This window comes from Gorilla gorilla, chromosome 4, assembly GCF_029281585.2.
Source record: "Gorilla gorilla gorilla isolate KB3781 chromosome 4, NHGRI_mGorGor1-v2.1_pri, whole genome shotgun sequence".
In the NCBI taxonomy this organism is placed as follows: domain Eukaryota; kingdom Metazoa; phylum Chordata; class Mammalia; order Primates; family Hominidae; genus Gorilla; species Gorilla gorilla.
This window is the reverse complement of record NC_073228.2, coordinates 56,302,930-56,321,313: the sequence shown is the minus strand read 5'-3', so window position 1 is coordinate 56,321,313 and position 18,384 is coordinate 56,302,930. Positions and strand designations below refer to the sequence as shown.

General features: G+C 53.9%; 2 protein-coding genes across 3 annotated transcripts; both read left to right on the top strand.

The window, feature by feature from the left end:
- The first annotated feature begins 698 nt into the window (after nucleotides 1–698).
- Nucleotides 699–9,475, top strand: DHRS11 (dehydrogenase/reductase 11). 2 transcript variants are annotated; one of them, XM_004041873.5, is made up of 7 exons: nucleotides 701–1,022; nucleotides 3,853–4,062; nucleotides 6,831–6,925; nucleotides 7,589–7,718; nucleotides 8,339–8,431; nucleotides 8,639–8,704; nucleotides 8,829–9,475. In XM_004041873.5, the coding sequence occupies exons 1-7, from the start codon at nucleotides 876–878 to the stop codon at nucleotides 8,868–8,870; spliced, it is 783 nt and encodes a 260-aa protein (XP_004041921.1). In that variant the 5' UTR covers nucleotides 701–875; the 3' UTR covers nucleotides 8,871–9,475. The 2 variants fall into 2 exon arrangements, with proteins under 2 accessions (XP_018882736.1, XP_004041921.1); XM_019027191.4 differs by lacking the exon at nucleotides 8,339–8,431 and having other exon boundaries at nucleotides 699–1,022.
- A 533-nt stretch (nucleotides 9,476–10,008) lies between these two features.
- Nucleotides 10,009–17,634, top strand: MRM1 (mitochondrial rRNA methyltransferase 1). The gene is made up of 5 exons (XM_004041875.5): nucleotides 10,009–11,016; nucleotides 11,217–11,310; nucleotides 16,328–16,460; nucleotides 16,557–16,676; nucleotides 16,904–17,634. The coding sequence occupies exons 1-5, from the start codon at nucleotides 10,475–10,477 to the stop codon at nucleotides 17,071–17,073; spliced, it is 1,059 nt and encodes a 352-aa protein (XP_004041923.4). The 5' UTR covers nucleotides 10,009–10,474; the 3' UTR covers nucleotides 17,074–17,634.
- The last annotated feature ends 750 nt before the right edge of the window (nucleotides 17,635–18,384 follow it).

Genomic DNA, 18,384 nt, shown 5'->3' with positions numbered 1-18,384 from the left:
CTGCCTGTGGTCCAAACCATGCTCATCTTTAAAATTAAGATACTAATATGTGCCATCTCAGCGCGGTTGTGTAGATTAGTTACTATATTTAAAATGCCTGCTACACCATAAGCAGCAAATGTTAGATACTGTTTTAATCTTTGGCATATATCATGATACATTTGCTACAGTGGGGTAGGGGTAAGCGTGGGGGTCTAGGGCAGTTAGACACAGTGGGCCATTTAGGGACAGAATACCCCAGTACACGTGTACTTAGGAGTATTTCAGTTCTCCGTGGCTAGTAAAGCCAAGGGATCAGGTAGGGTGAATGAGTCCTTCCCAAGGTCACCCAGCATTTATGGCGGAGACACTCGGCGTTTTCTGGGCCGAATCCCTTCCCATCAGCCACCGGCGGGTTTGGGAGGGTGTGGAAGAGTGTTGGAGTCACCTTAAGTGCCCTTAATTCCTCATCCTGGCATTAGGGTTCAGGAGTAGAGAAGGGAGACTAAGCGGGACGCTTCAGTATGCGCCCTTGGGGCTGAAGGAACCTCCCCGCTAAACCTCGGTTTTCCTGACCCCAAAGGGCAGCCCTCACTGGGGAAGCGGCGCCGCCAGCTGCCAGGACGCTCCCGCGCAGCCCGGTTTCCCTACGCCGGGGCGGGGCAGAGGGGCGGAAGGGGCGGGGCGGCCGGGCCGCGGCGGCCTCCGACTGGATACGGCGGATCGCCGGGGGCCTGAGGGTGGAGTCCCGGCCGGAGGCAGGCCGGGACTCTGGTGGGTCTAGGCGCGGATCGGACGCGAGCAGGTCGGCGGCGGCGGCAGGAGAGCGGCCGGGCGTCAGCTCCTCGACCCCCGTGCCGGGCTAGTCCAGCGAGGTGGACGGGCGGCGTGGGCCCATGGCCAGGCCCGGCATGGAGCGGTGGCGCGACCGGCTGGCGCTGGTGACGGGGGCCTCGGGGGGCATCGGCGCGGCCGTGGCCCGGGCTCTGGTCCAGCAGGGACTGAAGGTGGTGGGCTGCGCCCGCACTGTGGGCAACATCGAGGTGAGGCCGGGCCGAGGGCGGGGACGTCGCGGGCGGGTCGTTTCCCCGGAGTCGGGTTCACCTGCCCGCCACGCCGGGGCCCTTTGCTCTAGTCGGGGTGGCCTCTCGGATCCCTTAAGGCAGGCTTCTCCCTTCCCCTTAAGTCTCGTCTTTGAAGGAGCCGTTTGCCCTGACAGCCCCTGCTCGAGTTACCGAATCTCCGACCCCGGCATCTCCCCACCCGCCCCTCGCGTCTGCCCAGGGTATTGGCCCGAGGAAGGGGAAGCCGGAGGTCGGGGGTGGTGGTCTCGCCCCTGTGGCCTTCTCGCCACCGGCGGCCAAGTGCCTCTAATCTCCAGAAGTCACCCACCACGCAGGGCAAGGTGGCTGGCCAACCAGATGGGCAGGAGCCAGGACTGAGGTTGGGGTTGGGGTGGGAGCTTTACTGAAGAGCCTCAGCCCCGCCCCCTCACCTCGGGGGTAACTCATGCCCAGTGGCATGAGGAATGAATGGGATATTCATTAGTGGGCCTTCCTCCACTCTCCTGGGGCGAACAGAGTGGGCGAAATAGGGCGGAAACCTTGAGAGGATAAAGCAGCCTGGAACTCCTTACTCTGCTCTTGAGGTGGGGTTGGGAGCCCTCAGAGCTCAGAGAAAAATCAAGATGGCCATTTTGGAGCAGGGAGGAATTTCTGTGCTAGGCTCTCTCTGGATGTGCCCTGCAAGCTCATTCTCAGTGTCGGGCTAGTGCTTAGCTGCAGGGCTTTATCTCCACCGTGCTCAAAGTCCTCAGACAGGGAAAGGGTAAGGAGGCCTTGGGTGGGGGCAGAGGGAGAAGGTATACAGGAAGGAGGACTGTCCCCTCCCCTGCTGCTGACCAAAGGTATGCTTTATAACCCAGATAATCCCAAGGTCACCTGGCTCCATCACTGCCCCACTCTTTCCTCCCTTTATCCTATTCTGAGGAGCTCAGGACCCAGCCCCAGCCTTGGAGCCCAGAGGATCAGGCCAGGGATTAAACAACTGGATTCCGTAATTCTGAAGCCACTCTTGCCTTCTCACCTACTCCCCTACCGCAAGCTAGCCAGGAAGGGGGGACCTGAGCCCCAAGGGGATCCCCAGGCTGATCACTCAGTCCCAGGGTGACTCCATGTCTGAGAGGAGAATGCCCCTGTTGTGAGGGGGTGACATGATGTTGTAGATCATTACTGAGGGGAGGTAGGGAGATCAGGTGGCACAGGTAGGGCAACAGGAAGGCAGTGACAGGGAGAAATACATTCTGAGCTCATCCCTTCTCGTTTTCTTGTGGCAGGAATTTTGAGTCTAGAGGAGGAAGCGGGAAGATGTACACCAGGGGAGGGGAAAGCTGCAGTCTTCCTTGCCCACAGTCTGCTTTGATTGATTCATTCATTGATGTTAAAGCAGAATTTGGGTTCTAGCTTCCTACAGAGAAAACTCCTGTTTCCTGAAGTGATCAAATGTGGGTAAAATCTGGTGAAGGGGGGTTTCTGATTCTCAGAGGACTATACCTTTTGAACTCACAGAAAGTCAAAGCAGAAAAGAATGTCCCAAGACACCCGATCCTGTCCTTTATTCCTGGCTCGGCTTGGGAGGAGGAAGGGGCTCCAGGCCAGGGCAGCTGGCCAAGCTGGCCTTCCTCTAGGGCACCGCACACCCCTTCCCCCTCGCCCACGTCTACACAGTCACCATCACAGGGCTCAAGTGCCCAGTCACTGGCTTCCAAAGAAGGCCACAGAACGTATTTTCTTCTTGCCTCTGAATGTCAGCTTCCCCCTGGGCTGCCTCTCAGTGGCTCTGCCTTCTCAGGTCTTTCTTGGCATGCTGAGGGCCCGGAGATGCACAGGGGGTGTTCAATGGCACCTGCCACCTGAATTGCCTCATAGTCTCCTGAGAAACCTCAGAGGGGAGGGTGGTGCACCAGGGCTCAGAGAGAAAGAATCTGTCCTGACTTTCTGACCCCTCCTTTAGGTAGGGAGAGAAGATTGGCAGCTGGGCTTGGTTGAAAGGCATGTCTGAGAACTCTGAGCCAGTTGGCTGCAGTTTGCGAGGGGAGGGGAATAGTTGAGAGATGAGGGACTGGCTGACACAATGCAGAAGAGGCTGGGTTAACCAGCCCAGTGACTCTCGGGACTGGTGTAGAAGCATGAAGTGGTGGAGAGGCGCATATTACCTATGGGCAGAAGAGGTGCTCCTGTTGAGGAAGAGGCAGAAAAGAGAGAGCACTCCATTCTCTAGGTCCCTGGCCCCTGCTCCACCCAGGACTTGAGTTTGTTTATTTATTTATTTATTTATTTATTTATTTATTTATTTGAGACACAGTCTTGCTCTGTCACCCAGGCTGGAGTGCAGTGGCATGATCTCAGCTCCTGCAACCTCCGCCTCCTGGGTTCAAGTGATTCTCGTGCCTCAGCCTCCCAAGTAGCCACCACACCCAGCTAATTTTTGTATTTTCAGTAGAGATAGGGTTTCACCAAGTTAGCCAAGGCTGGTCTCAAACTCCTGACCTCAACTGGTCCACCCACCTTGGCCTTCCAAAGTGTTGGGATTACAGGCATGAGCCACCACGCCCAGCCAGGACTTGAGTTTATAGTGAGGTTTCTCCATTGATCACAGGCTTTTCCCTTCATCACTCAGGGAGCACTGTCATTCCTTAGACTTTGACCAAAGAGGACAGACTTAGGGGATGGGCAGTCCAACATCTACGTGGCTGAAAGTCAGCTGCCAAAGGAGCATGTTTTATGAGTGTGACGGGGATGGGGGTCTGAGGCTGGCTAGGGAGCCGTGGGAGTGAGCTGCTCACCCCAGTCAGACCCCTGTTGGGTTTCATAGGAGCTGGCTGCTGAATGTAAGAGTGCAGGCTACCCCGGGACTTTGATCCCCTACAGATGTGACCTATCAAATGAAGAGGACATCCTCTCCATGTTCTCAGCTATCCGTTCTCAGCACAGCGGTGTAGACATCTGCATCAACAATGCTGGCTTGGCCCGGCCTGACACCCTGCTCTCAGGCAGCACCAGCGGTTGGAAGGACATGTTCAATGTAAGAGCTCCAAGCCTCCATCTTCCAGGTGGAGGGTGGGGAGGAGAGAGGGGAGCCAGGGGTTTGTGAACCAGAGCGCTGCTGGGGACGGGACATCTAGGAAGAGGGAGCTTCGGGTTCCCACCTGGGGCATCTTGACTCTGTCTTGGCTTCTTGCCCTACCAGAGGGATAGAGAGTGGATGAATGGCCATATCAGCTCTTCTCTTCTTTGAGCCCCTGGAGGTAGTTCTTTTTTTTTTTTTTTTTTTTTTTTTTTGAGATAGAGTCTTGCTTTGTCACCCAGGCTGGAGTGCAGTGGCATGATCTCTGCTCACTGCAACTTCCGCTTCCCAGGTTCAAATGATTCTCTGCTTGAGCCTCCTGAGTAGCTGGAATTACAGGCACCCACCATCAATGCCCATCTAATTTTTTTGTATTTTTAGTAGAGACAGGGTTTCACCTTGTTGGCCAGGCTGGTCTCAAACTCCCGATCTCAGGTGATCTGCCCATGTTGGCCTCCCAAAGTGCTGGGATTACAGGCATGAGCCACCACGCCCGACCTGAAGGTAGTTCTTAAAGTCTAGAGTGATTTCCTTGTGTTAGAAGAAAGATTGTTAGGGGAGAGAACTGCTGCCTGTTGAATGTTTCCCACTTGTCAGCCCTGTGCCTGGGTGCTTGGGAACGTGATGTTATGGGAAGAAAAGGAAGAGAGAGACAAGTGATGATATTCTTACCTAGCCTCACTAGTAACTATGTGACTTTAGGCAGGTTGGTTACCTTCCTTGAGCTTCAGTCTTGTCACAATTAATTGGGATGAACACACCTCTATCATCAATATCTGGGGTCACAGCTCCAATGTCCCCTGGGGCCAGGTAGGTACATAAAGGAGTGAGGGAGGTTAGTCCCTCCTGAGTAGCTGGGACTACAGGCGGGCACCACCATGCCCAGCTAATTTTTTTTGTATTTAGTAGAGATGGGGTTTCACCATGTTGGCCAGGATGATCTGTATCGCCTAACCTCGTGATCCGCCTGCCTTGGTCTCCCAGAGTGCTGGGATTACAGGTGTGAGCCACCACGCCCAGCTGATCTTATGATTTCTTTGAGAGAAGTGGGGAGTCTGATTTTATGTGACACCCCCCCACTCCCATTCACTAAAATGTCAGCTCCATGAGGGCAAGGATTTTTATCTGTTTTATTCTCTGGTATGGCTTGATCCCATAAGCACTCAAAAGATAGTTATTGAATAAATGAAACTTTCCAGTACATGTTGGAAGGGTTTTTAAAATGTTTTGAAACTGTGCACAGGCCAAACCCAACTTTCAGGACATGGGTTTTCAACTTCTGGATGGTATGATGGGGTGATAGTAGGGTATAAAAGTATCCTGAGAAGTTGAAAGCAGTGTGTGAATGGGGTGTTCTTTTCTCCCCACAATCCTTTCCCATCTGCTGACAGTAGACTTAGCACCTCATAGATGCTTGGGCCTGGAAATGAAGCCATGAAAGTGAAGCCCTCAGCCTTCTTGGAGATCAGAGCCATGGTCCTCACCCACAGCACATGGGTCTCTAAACCTGGACCTCAACTCGCCCATCTGTAAAATGAGGGACTTACATTAAATTCCTACAGCTCCTTTCAGCTTGAACATTATCTGAGTCTATTAGGATCATCCTATGAGGCATCTTCTCTTTCCCTGCCCCTGATACCCTAGACCTGGGAGATTTACTCACCTGGTCCCAGGGGATCTATTTCTCCCACTCTACCTGCCAGGGGCTGAGTTCTCTGCCTCACAAGCCCACATTGCCAAGAAGATGAGAAACATGGCTGGAAACCTCCCTTTCCTGGCACCCATCTCTTCCTACTGCCATGAACACCAAGGGAGGTTCACACTAAAGGTGTTCTGTTCCTCATGGCAGGCTCTGACACCTGATTAAGAGAAACATCTAATCTCCTGCTGGTTCCCTCTCTTCTTAAGAGGAGAGGCCTGAGGACCTGCTGAAAGCTTTATCTCTGCTTGTCCTCCGGGTGAGGCTAATGAGTGGGGCCAACGGGTGGGGCAGTGTAGGCGCTTTACAGCAGACACGCCTTCAGACCTCTGTTCCCTGAAGGGTGGGGATGTGGGGGTCACCTCTGCCAGAGGGAGTAGGAGTGGCAAGTTACCTGACCCTCTAGAGTCTCCGTGCCTAGTCTTGTAGGTGGAACCCAGGTTAAAGGAAGGCATAGAAAGGAGGGTCAGGCCTTCTCTTCTCCACTCATCTCAAGGGAGGGGATGGGGAAGGAGCAGAGAGTAGCTGAGGAAGGCAGGGAGAGGCTAGGCTGTGTGCCGGAGGAGAGAGATTTGTAAGCCATTTTGGTAAGGATTTTGAGCAGTTTAGGAGGGAGCAGGGCCAGAGACTGTCACAGAGAAGAGAAGAGTAGGGTATTTGGGGGGAGAAATGGAAATGATTCCCTATGGAATTAGAGGGTCTGTGCTACTGTTCATAGAGGAGATGGCCAAGACAGAGTCTCCTGGGTCAGGAGTGGGTTTGAAGGGTTTCCATTCTTGTTTGCAGGAACTTGGGGGGTCAGCCAGGTGAGGAGCTACCTCTGTTATCAACTGGGGGTTGCAGCTTTAGGGAGAGGGGCATCTCGTGTAGAAGACAAGATGCTCTGTGCCTGTGGCTGGTCTCCGGGGGGACCTGGACACTGTTTTGGAATGCCGCACTGCCCCCTTCCCCCCTAGCATTCTGTGGCTCCATCACTTGCTCAGTTGGGCTGGAGTGGAGACACATCATTGCCCTCCCTGGCCTGCAGGTGAACGTGCTGGCCCTCAGCATCTGCACACGGGAAGCCTACCAGTCCATGAAGGAGCGGAATGTGGACGATGGGCACATCATTAACATCAATAGGTGAGGGCAGGTGGCCAATGGGTACCACTCACCCACCAGGCTGGGTAATGTGCTGCAGCTCACCTGACCTCTTTGGACCTCAGTTTCCTTGGTGGGAAAATACGGATTTAATACCTGAATGGCACAGTTATGGTGAGGGAAAGAATAATGTTGTCAAGTACCAGCCCCTGGTTGGCTGGAATGGGCAGCTCAGCCCCTTCCCTCTACAGCTGAAGCTTGGGGCCTCTCCTGGGACTAAGTGCCCCGATTCCTCAGGCCTGGGGATGAACCCCACCTCGTGGCACAAAGAGTACTATGTACAGTGTCTGCCACTGGGGAGCCCCAGTCTGAGGGGGGACATGGCCTCTGCCTGCCTTGACATGTCCCAATAGAACCGTATCAGTGAACATACAGATTAGATGGAGAGAATTCTGACATTCTGCACCAGCAGGAGAGTGCGTTCTGTCGTCAGCTTAGGGATGAGTTCCAGGAAAAGGAGGGTTTTCCAAAGCTGTTTGAATAACCAAAATTAGATTAGTGAGCTGTAGGATGGCCAGTAGAGGTCCCCTTTAGAAGTCTTCCCGATGGGCATCTGGGTGGTGGGGCTGACCGGGTACGGCAGGAGCACCACTGGTCTCCCTGGAACTTCATTCTCTCCTCTTTCCCCTTCCTCTCTCAACCCAGCATGTCTGGCCACCGAGTGTTACCCCTGTCTGTGACCCACTTCTATAGTGCCACCAAGTATGCCGTCACTGCGCTGACAGAGGGACTGAGGCAAGAGCTTCGGGAGGCCCAGACCCACATCCGAGCCACGGTGAGGCTGTGGCCTAGCCCTGGTGGGCACAGGGTGGCGCAGGCCCTCCCCACCCACACACACTGTTCAGGAAGCCCATGTTCAGAATGTGCCACTTAGAGCTCCTGGGAGTGGACTGGGCACAGAACTGGGTGCTGCTGCTCCCGGCATGGCCCTATGCAGCCCTTCATTTCCTCATTTCACTGATCCAGGAGCCAACGACCAGACTTAGACTTTGAGCTGGGAGGGGGCTGACCTGAGGGAAAGCAAGGGACTGTGGGAAACCAGGTGCACAGTGGCTGGAAACCGGGACTCCGGGCTCTTCTCTTGAAGGCCGCATGATCGTGAGCGAGTCACTGAACCTCCCTAAGCCTTGGCCTTCTCACTTGTGAAAAGGAGATGATGAGCTTTTCAGGGACACTTTTTTGTAAAACGTTTACCTGACATATAGGAAAGGCTCTGTAGATGGTAGGTATCATTGTGGTCACTGCCAGTGGCAGCTTCGGAGGGAGGAGGCCGCTGCCGGATATCGGGCAGCCATCACTGTGAAGGTGGGGTTCTGTGGCCTCCATCCTCTCCCCTCGACCTCCCCAAGACCTGGCAAAGCTCAGCCCCTGAGAAGGCCCTCTCTGTTGGCCCAGTGCATCTCTCCAGGTGTGGTGGAGACACAATTCGCCTTCAAACTCCACGACAAGGACCCTGAGAAGGCAGCTGCCACCTATGAGCAAATGAAGGTGGGGCCTCCCTCTGAGCCTGGTGAAGCCACTGACTCCCTAAATGAAGGCAGAGGGAAGCTCGGCCTTCAGACTCCACTCTTCAGCCTTTGTGGCTCCTCCTGGAGGGTTGGGGTGGATGTGTGGATGCCACAGAGAAGCTCAGTGGTGGGAGGGAATTTGAGTCCATTCTGTCCTTGTCTCAACCCATTCCCCTGGTGCTCTCAGTGTCTCAAACCCGAGGATGTGGCCGAGGCTGTTATCTACGTCCTCAGCACCCCCGCACACATCCAGGTGAGTCTGGCCCTGACTGTCTACTCACTGGAGGAACCCAACCAGCCCCAGAGGAGGGGAGCAGGGAGCCCTGCAGGGCCAGGGGAGAGTGTCACAGCTGCCTCATGCCTTGTACCTTCCACAGATTGGAGACATCCAGATGAGGCCCACGGAGCAGGTGACCTAGTGACTGTGGGAGCTCCTCCTTCCCTCCCCACCCTTCATGGCTTGCCTCCTGCCTCTGGATTTTAGGTGTTGATTTCTGGATCATGGGATACCGCTTCCTGTCCACACCCCGACCAGGGGCTAGAAAATTTGTCTGAGATTTTTATATCATCTTGTCAAATTGCTTCAGTTGTAAATGTGAAAAATGGGCTGGGGAAAGGAGGTGGTGTCCCTAATCGTTTTACTTGTTAACTTGTTCTTGTGCCCCTGGGCACCTTGGCCTTTGTCTGCTCTCAGTGTCTTCCCTTTGACATGGGAAAGGAGTTGTGGCCAAAATTCCCCCCATCTTCTTGCACCTCAACGTCTGTGGCTCAGGGCTGGGGTGGCAGAGGGAGGCCCTCACCTTATATCTGTGTTGTTATCCAGGGCTCCAGACTTCCTCCTCTGCCTGCCCCACTGCACCCTCTCCCCCTTATCTATCTCCTTCTCAGCTCCCCAGCCCAATCTTGGCTTCTTGTCCCCTCGTGGGGTCATCCCTCCACTCTGACTCTGAGTATGGCAGCAGAACACCAGGGCCTGGCCCAGTGGATTTCATGGTGATCATTAAAAAAGAAAAATCGCAACCAATCTGCCTTGGCTTCAGGAGTGTCTTTCCATTCTTTCCCCTTCTCTGTGATCAGGGGTGCTTGTGTCTCAGAATTTCTTCCAGGTAGGTCCCAGGTGGGTGGATTGGGGGCCTCACTCATGGGAGTATGGGTTACCTTAGGTAGCAGGAATGGGTTTGTTTGGGCCTTGAAAACATGTAGGAGTTTGACAAAGCGAAGACAGGTGTGCAAGGCTGAGAGGTCTGGAAGAGCATGCAGTGCTGTGCGAACAGCTCAGAACTTAAGCACAGGAGCAAGATGGGGCTGAAGAGGCAGCTCCTTCCTGCCTTCCTGGATCGCTGGGGGGCTGAGTGCTGCGCAAGAGTCTCGCCATTACCTGTGGGACGGGGGCGTTAGTGGGCTTGTCAGCAGGGACACGACAGGCTCAGAGTCACTTAGGAAGAGAATCAGCGGCCTGGGATAGGAAGTGACTGTTGGGGTCCTGCTGGCTGGTGATGGGCTAGTGAGAAGTTCTGGGAAAAATCACCAGCGCCGGGATGTGGGGAGGGAGGCAACAAGACTGAATTGGTTGACCAGGAAGGCCAACCCATCTCCTTAAAGGGCCCTTCACTGGTGCGTGGGTGAATGCGGTCCCCGGCCTCCTGGGACCTCGAGGAACACAGGACGCAGCCGGTAGTACGGCCGGCGCAGCTCGCCGCTCCTCTAGCCTTGAGGGAGGCGCTGTGGGGGACAGCCTGGCAGCCACGCATGCGCAAAACACCGTCAGGAAGGGGCCGGGGAGGGGCGGGCTCCCGAACCCGGAAGCGAGGGACCCACGTGGGAGCCTGGGAGGGGGTGGTCGTAGCTCGGTAGTCCAGTTGTGGGTGATCGGGGCTGTTTGTTCCTGTCCGAGAGAGCTCGGCGGAGACAGCTGTCGAGTACCCTTCACCTCGGTGTTAGGAGCCTGGGAACGAACTGCGGCGCGGGTTACCGCTCCCGGGGACGCGGCAAGGGGCATCGAGTCCCTGGCGGGAGCTGCGCCATGGCATTGCTCTCGACCGTCCGGGGCGCGACCTGGGGTCGCCTCGTCACCCGTCATTTCTCCCATGCAGCGCGGCATGGGGAGCGGCCTGGTGGGGAGGAGCTGAGCCGCTTGCTGCTGGATGACCTGGTGCCGACCTCTCGGCTGGAGCTTCTGTTTGGCATGTCCCCGTGTCTCCTGGCTCTGCAGGCCGCCCGCCGCTCTGTGGCCCGGCTCCTGCTCCAGGCGGGTAAAGCTGGGCTGCAGGGGAAGCGGGCCGAGCTGCTCCGGATGGCCGAGGCGCGGGACATTCCAGTTCTGCGGCCCAGACGGCAGAAACTGGACACAATGTGCCGCTACCAGGTCCACCAGGGTGTCTGCATGGAGGTGAGCCCGCTGCGGCCCCGGCCTTGGAGAGAGGCCGGGGAGGCGAGCCCAGGCGACGACCCCCAGCAGTTGTGGCTCGTCCTCGATGGGATCCAGGATCCCCGGAATTTTGGGGCTGTGCTGCGTTCCGCACACTTCCTCGGAGTGGATAAGGTCATCACCAGCCGGAGAAACAGGCACGGACGTCCCTCATTCTCTATGTGCCCCAACTTGGAGACGCAGCCGAGTTCCTAAGCACCTTGGCCCTTGGGTGATCCCTTAGCCAGACTTACCTGTCCCAGAACTCTCATCCCCCTAGCCCTTGGGAGCCCTGGGAGGGTAGGGAGCCGGGCTTGAGATGGCCCAGCCTAATGCGGGGAACGGGGAAACCTTGCAGCTGCCCGCTCACTCCAGTAGTCAGCAAGTCCAGCGCGGGGGCTATGGAGGTGATGGACGTGTTCTCCACTGATGACCTCACCGGATTTTTACAGGTAATGAGGGGCAAGAGGGGAAGGAACAGATATGAGCCCAGCTCAGCCTCTTCAAGGGGACGAAGCTAGCCCCTGGCGAGGAAGAGAAAGGGGCATGTTGGTACCGCTTCCTTTGGCCTTCTAAATCCCTCTGGGGATGGAAGGGTCCTGGAGTTTTTAAAACGGCAAATGGAGCATTATCTGAATTCTTCCTAGCGTCATACCCTTTCCTGCACCCCTTCCCCAGGTATGCACCACTTTGCCTCTTCTGTAAGTCAACCTCAGTGTCTACTTGCCTACTAGGTCGGGCTTCAGTAAATGCATTTTGTTCAGCTGTGGGGAGCTGGCGTACAGGAGACCTGAGTTCCTCGAATAGGGCACAGCTTGAAAGGATGTTTGAACAAGGAGATCTTTATGCCATTAATATGTAGCAAGAGACAAACCTTGGAAACCCCTCTCCCATCCGTTTGTCTTCAGCTGTGCTTCCCTTGCTGGACACAAGGAGCCAGTATTGCTCTGCATATGGAATCCCCTCTGACCATACCCCCCCCCCCCCCAACCCCCACCCCAACTGCAGGGTGAGAAATTTCCCTCTTAAGAAGGGGGAGAGCTCTGGGACCTGTCTAGAACAACGCTGTCCAATAAAAATATGGTGTGAGAAACATAGGTAGTTTTAGCTTTTCTAGTAGCCACATTGAAAAGTAAAGAGATGACATTTTAAATAAATTGTGTCCAGTATATCCAAAATAATATCAATTTAACATGTAATCATTTTAATTATTATTAATATTATTAATTTTTTGAGAGAGTTTCGTTCTTATTGCCCAAGCTGGAGTGCAGTGGTGCAATATTGGCTCACTGCAACCTCTGCCTCCTGGGTTCAAGTGATTCTCCTGCTTCAGCCTTCCAAGTAACTGGGATTATAGGCACACACCATGCCCAGCTAATTTTTTTTTTTTGTATTTAGATGGGGTTTCACTATGTTGGTCCAGCTGTTCTTGAACTCGTGACCTTAAGCGATCCACTCGCCTCGGCCTCCCAAAGTGCTGGGATTATAGGCATGAGCCACCGCACCTGGCCTTTAAAAAATATTATTAATGAAATATTTTACATTCCTTTAAAAAATGTTTTACATACAACACACCTCAATTTGAATTACCCACCTTTCAATTGCTTAATAGCCACATGTAGCTAGTGGCTACTATATTGAACAGCACATATCTAGAAGCATTTTTTGGCTTCACTTTTTTGTAGAGAGCCCCTTTCTCCAAGCCTGATAGGAGATGAGGTTCCCACTCATCACTTCCAGCCCCTGAACAGGTAGCTTCTGAAAACACAGAAACACTGCAGAACATCCACTTAAGCTCCAGGCATCACATCTCCCTACTGTCATCAGCATCTGGCCTGGAGAGTGTCATCCGCCTGTTGCTGTGGAAGAGCTGGAGGTGCCCCAAGCAGGGGCCTGTGCTGGGGCCCCATCCCTTCCTGCGTACTCAGAGACACTGCTCTAGCAATTTTCCTCCTCTTCCTGCAGCATCCACTTTTCTCTTACACTCTCTTCAGCATGCAAGCAAACATTCCCCTCTCACGCTCTTGATCTCACACCAGTCAGCTCTTCCTCTCACACTGAATCAAAGGCTTCATCAAGGTCACCAGTGGCCTCCATGTTGCTGCATTCCAGGGTCTGTTCTCAATTCTTTTCTGACTTGACCCATCTGCAGCAGCTGGCACAGTTGACCACTCCTTCCTCCTTGAAACACTATACCTGCTTTCCTTCTGCTTCACCATGTCCTCTCTGAGAGACATTTTTAGTGGTTCTTCCTCAACCCCCTGACTTCCGAGCATTAGCATTTCCCAGATTTTAGTCCTCGGATCTCTTTTGTTGTTGTTGTTAAGAGATGGGGTCAGCCGGGCACAATGGCTCACGCATGTAATCCCAGCACTTTGGGAGGCTGAGGCAGGCAGATCATGAGATCAGGAGATCAAGACCATCCTGGCTAACACAGTGAAACCCCATCTCTACTAAAAATACAAAAAATTAGCTGAGTGTGGTGGTTCGTGCCTGTAGTCCCAGCTACTTGGGAGGCGGAGGTAGGAGAATCGCTTGAACCCGGGAGGTGGAGGTTGTAGTGAGCCGAGATTGTGCCACTGCACTCCAGCCTGAGTGACAGAGTGACGTGTCAAAAAAAAAAAGAGATGAGGTCTTGGCCGGGAGCGGTTGTTAAGAGATGGGGTCTTGGCCAGGCACGGTGGCTCACGCCTGTAATCCTAGAACTTTGGGAGGCTGAGGCAGGTGGATCACCTGAGGTCAGGAGTTCGAGACCAACCTGGCCAAAATGGTGAAACCCTGTCTCTGCTAAAAATACAAAAATTACCTGGGCATGGTGGCGGGCACTTGTAATCCCAGCTGCTCGGGAGGCTGAGGCAGAAGAGTTGCTTGAATCCAGGAGGCGGAGGTTGCAGTGAGCCGAGATCACAGCGTTGCACTCCAGCCTGGGCAATAAGAGTGAAACTCTATCTCAAAAAAAAAAAAAAAAAAAGAGAGAGAGAGAGATGGGGTCTTGCTGTGTTGCCCAGCCTGGAGTGCAGTGGCACAATCACAGCTCAGTACAGCCTCTGAATTCCTGGGCTCAAGCCATCCTCCCACCTCAGCCTCCTGAGTAGTTGGAGATACAGGTGCACACCATCGCACCTAATTTTTTTCTTTCTTTTTTTTGTAGAGATGAGGTCTCACTTTGTTGCCCAGGCTGGTCTCAAACTCCTGGCTTCAAGAAGTCCTCCTGCCTTAGCCTCCCAAAATGCTGGGATTACAGGCGTGAGCCACCTCACCTGGTCCTGGATCTCTTTTCTGTATATGTTCATTTCTTGTTGGTCTCATCTAGTCTCATGGCTTTAAATACTATCTGAATTCAAATTCCCGCCCAAGTGTATACTCCAGCCTGGACCTTGGTCCTGAATTCCAGATTCACTCATCTAGTTGCCTACTGCATAGTTGTTGTTATTGTTGTTGTTGTTTTGCTGTCAGGCGGGCATTTCAAACCTAACATTTCTAAAACTGAGCGCTTGTTCCTTCTGGAGCAACTCCATCCCTTTGGTTGTTTAGGTCAAAAACCTTGGCATCATCCTTAACTGAAGTTATTTCCGTATTATCACCATTTCTCCCTGTTTCCACTGCTACCACTCTGGCCCAAGCAAGTCACCATCATCTGTTGACCGTTATTGCAGAAACTTCCCACCTGGCCTCCTTTCTTCTGCTCTTGGCTCTCAGCACAGCAGGCAGAGTGATTCTGTTGAAGTCAGACCATGTTACTTCTCTGCTCAAAACCTTTCAAAACCTCTGTACCGCTCAGATTCAAAGCCAGAGTCCTTCCAGTAGCCCTGGAGACCATACCTCATGTGGCTCTTGTTCCTTCTTCTGTCTTGACGCCTCTCTTCCCACTGGCCACCTTACTGTTCTCAAACATGCCAGGGAGGCACCTGCCTCTGTGCTTGCTGATCTCTCTGCCTAGAATGTTCTTGCCCCAGATGTCTGCACAGTGCTCCTCCTTCTCCTTCAGGTCTGCACTCAAATGTCACCTCAGTGAGTCCATCCCCACCTGCCCTTCCACAAGGCTGGGATTTTGGTCTGTTTTGTTTTGTTCAGTGCCCTGTCCTCAGTGCCTAGAACAGAGCCCATGCTAGGTGCTTAATAACTATTGACTAATTGACTGGATCAGCAAATAAATGAATGTATGGGCAAGGCTGGGCTCTTCCTTGGCCAGGGCTCTGATGGATAATTTTTTTTTTTTTTTTAGATGGGGGTCTCACTCTGTCACCCAAGCAGGAGTGCAGTGGCACAATCTTAGCTCGCTGCAATGTCTGCCTCCTGGTCTCAAGAGATTCTCGTGTCTCCTGAGTAGCTGGGATTATAGGCTGATTTTTGTATTTTTAGTAGAGACAGAGTTTCACCATATTGCTCAGGCTAGTCTTTTTTTTTTTTTTTTTTTGAGACAGAGTGGAGTCTCGCTTTGTTGCCCAGGCTGGAGGCAGTGGCGTGCTCTCAGCTCACTGCAACCTCCGCCTCCCGGGTTCAAGCGATTCTCCTCCCTCAGGCTCCCAAATAGCTGGGACTACAGGCATGTGCCACCACACCCAGCTAATTTTTTGTGTGTTTTTAGTAGAGACGGAGTTTCACCATGTTAGCCAGGGTGGTCTCAAACTCCTGACCTCAGGTGATCCGCCCGCCTCGGCCTCCCAAAGTGCTGGGATTACAGGCGTGAGCTACTGCGCCTGGTTTTTTTTTTTTTTTTTTTTTAATTTGAGATGGAGTTTCACTCTTGCTGCCCAGGCTGGAGTACAATGGCGCAATCTCGGCTGACTGCAGCCTCTGCCTCCCGAGTTCAAGCGATTCTCCTGTCTCAGCCTCCTGAGTAGCTGGGATTACAGGCATGCACCACCACGCCCGGCTAATTTTGTATTTTTAGTAGAGACGGGGTTTCTCCATGTTGTTCAGGCTGGTCTCGAACTCCCAACCTCAGGTGATCCCCCTGCCTTGGCCTCCCAAAGTGCTGGGATTACAGGCGTGAGCCACCGTGCCTGGGCCAGGCTAGTCTTGAACTCCTGACCTCAGGTAATCTGCCTGCTTCAGCCTCCCAAAGTGCTGGAATTACAGGCTTGAGCCACTGCATACAGCCTCTGATGAAGATTTGATGAATTAGAATAGGAGAGGCAGGCATGGTGGCTGACGCTTGTAATCCTAGCACTCTGGGAGGCCAAGGTGGGAGGATCGCTTGAAGCCAGGAGTTCCAGACCAACCAGGGCAACATGGCAAAACCTCATCTCAAAAAAAAACAAATGCAAAAACTAGCCGGGTGGGGTGGTGAGTGCCTGTAGTCCCAGCTACTTGGGAGGCTGAGGTGGGAGGATCACCAGAACCCAGGAGGTTGAGGCTGCAGTGAGCTGTGATCATGCCACTGCACTCCAGCCTGAGCGAGAGTAAGACCCTATCTCAAAATTAAAATAAAAAAAGAATTAGAACATGTCTTCTTCCCCCTTTCAGACCAAAGCCCAGCAGGGCTGGCTCGTGGCCGGCACGGTGGGCTGCCCAAGCACAGATGATCCCCAGTCCTCCGAGATCCCCATCATGAGTTGCTTGGAGTTCCTCTGGGAACGGCCTACTCTCCTTGTGCTGGGTAGGTGGATGTCCCTGCGTTTGTGCCCAGATTACATTTCCCGAGCAACTGGGTGTCCAGCTGGGCAACCCTAACCCTCGGCCCCACGCCCTGCAGGGAATGAGGGCTCAGGTCTATCCCAGGAGGTGCAGGCCTCCTGCCAGCTTCTCCTCACCATCCTGCCCCGGCGCCAGCTGCCTCCTGGACTTGAGTCCTTGAACGTCTCTGTGGCTGCAGGTGAGTCTACTCCCCCTTCCCTTTCCTCTATCCCTCTAATCACGCAGGTGGGATTTGATGCCCTCTAATCCCATTCGCTGGCTATTTGTGTGCCTCAGTTGCTTTATGTACAAAATGGGGAAATGACATCCTGTTGATGAGATGAGGGGCTGCCTGACACATGTCTAGGTCTCTAAACATCATCCCTCTCCTCCATCCTCTCTTCCCTTGTCCTTGTGTCTGTGCAGGAATTCTTCTTCACTCCATTTGCAGCCAGAGGAAGGGTTTCCCCACAGAGGGGGAGAGAAGGCAGCTTCTCCAAGACCCCCAAGAACCCTCAGCCAGGTCTGAAGGGCTCAGCATGGCTCAGCACCCAGGGCTGTCTGTCTTCAGGCCCAGAGAAAGAGAGGCAAAATGAGGGCTGACGTGGACTGTCCACAGTGTTCATGTGCTGGAGTCAGGGACGGCCGCACCTGCCTCCGCCGGCTCCAGTGTGCGGGGAGCCTCTGCCTGAGTGTGCACCAGGCCCATGTTTATTGACCACAGTCTGGGGGGGGGGGGGGGGATGGGGACTGCGGTGGATACCAGAGGAAGCTGTTTCCTGTTGTGATGTTGGACCTGTAGTAGGACATGGTGGTTTGTTAATTTCCATGGGAAGCCATGATGGCCTAGCATGGAGGGAATCTGTTCCCAGGCCCTGCCTGGAAGTTGAGGGAAAGTTTAGACATCTGCAGAGAGGCAGGCAGCCCAGCCCAGGGGACCCATTCCTCTTGAACCAGTCATTGCCTGTGGCAAATGTGTGTATGAGAATGTGGGGGATGGAGGGCGGGGCCCTGATGTGGGGTAGACAGTGCGCACCTCAGGCCCACACACGGCCCCGCCCTGGGGCCTTGAGCGCAGGCCTCATCTTTCTGTGCCGCGGGACTCTGCACCTACCTCACAGGGTTGTTGTGAGGCTCAAATAAAACATCACTCAGCACGTGGGAGATTCTGGCCAATTCCTCCATTAGGTGGCAGCCTCGCTCTTCGGTCCAGTCTTCAGGCAGCTTCCACAGCCTCCTTGCGGGGAGACTCCTGGCTGCAGCCCCATGAGAGGCGACGGGAAATTAGCAAACACCTCCCACCCCACGGGGGCCCCCCACGGGTGACTGAGTCAGTTCCCCTCAAGGGGAGGAACTGGGAGCAGGCTTGCCGTTGATTGTACAACCAAGACAGATTTGGCACTCCTCCCCTAGGGTCCCAGGAAAGCAGCAGGAGCCAGCAGTGTGAGGAGCATAGAAGTGTTTCTGTCCTGGTGGCACATTGGAACCACCTGGCATGCTTTAAAAAACCCAACACTGACACCAGAGAGTCTGACATGATGGGTGTGGCGCCACCTGGCATCCGGCTTTCGAAAGTGCCACCATTGGTCTAATGTGCAGCCAAGGCTGAGAATCACCACTAGGGCAGGTGGACTCAAATTCCACACCCTTGACATTTTGGGCCAGATAATTTTTTGTTGTGAGAGCCATCCTGTGCACTGTAGGATGTTTAGCAGAATCCCCGACCTATATGCACTAGATGCCTGTAGCATGACCCCCCATTATGAAACCAGAAATGTCTCCAGACGTTGCCAGATGGCTTCTAAGAGACAAAAATCTCCCCTCCTGGAGCATGGCTTTGGAGGATAGCAACCCCGAACTTGCAATCCTGACTGCTATGTGACCTTGGGGGGGGCGCTTCTTACCCA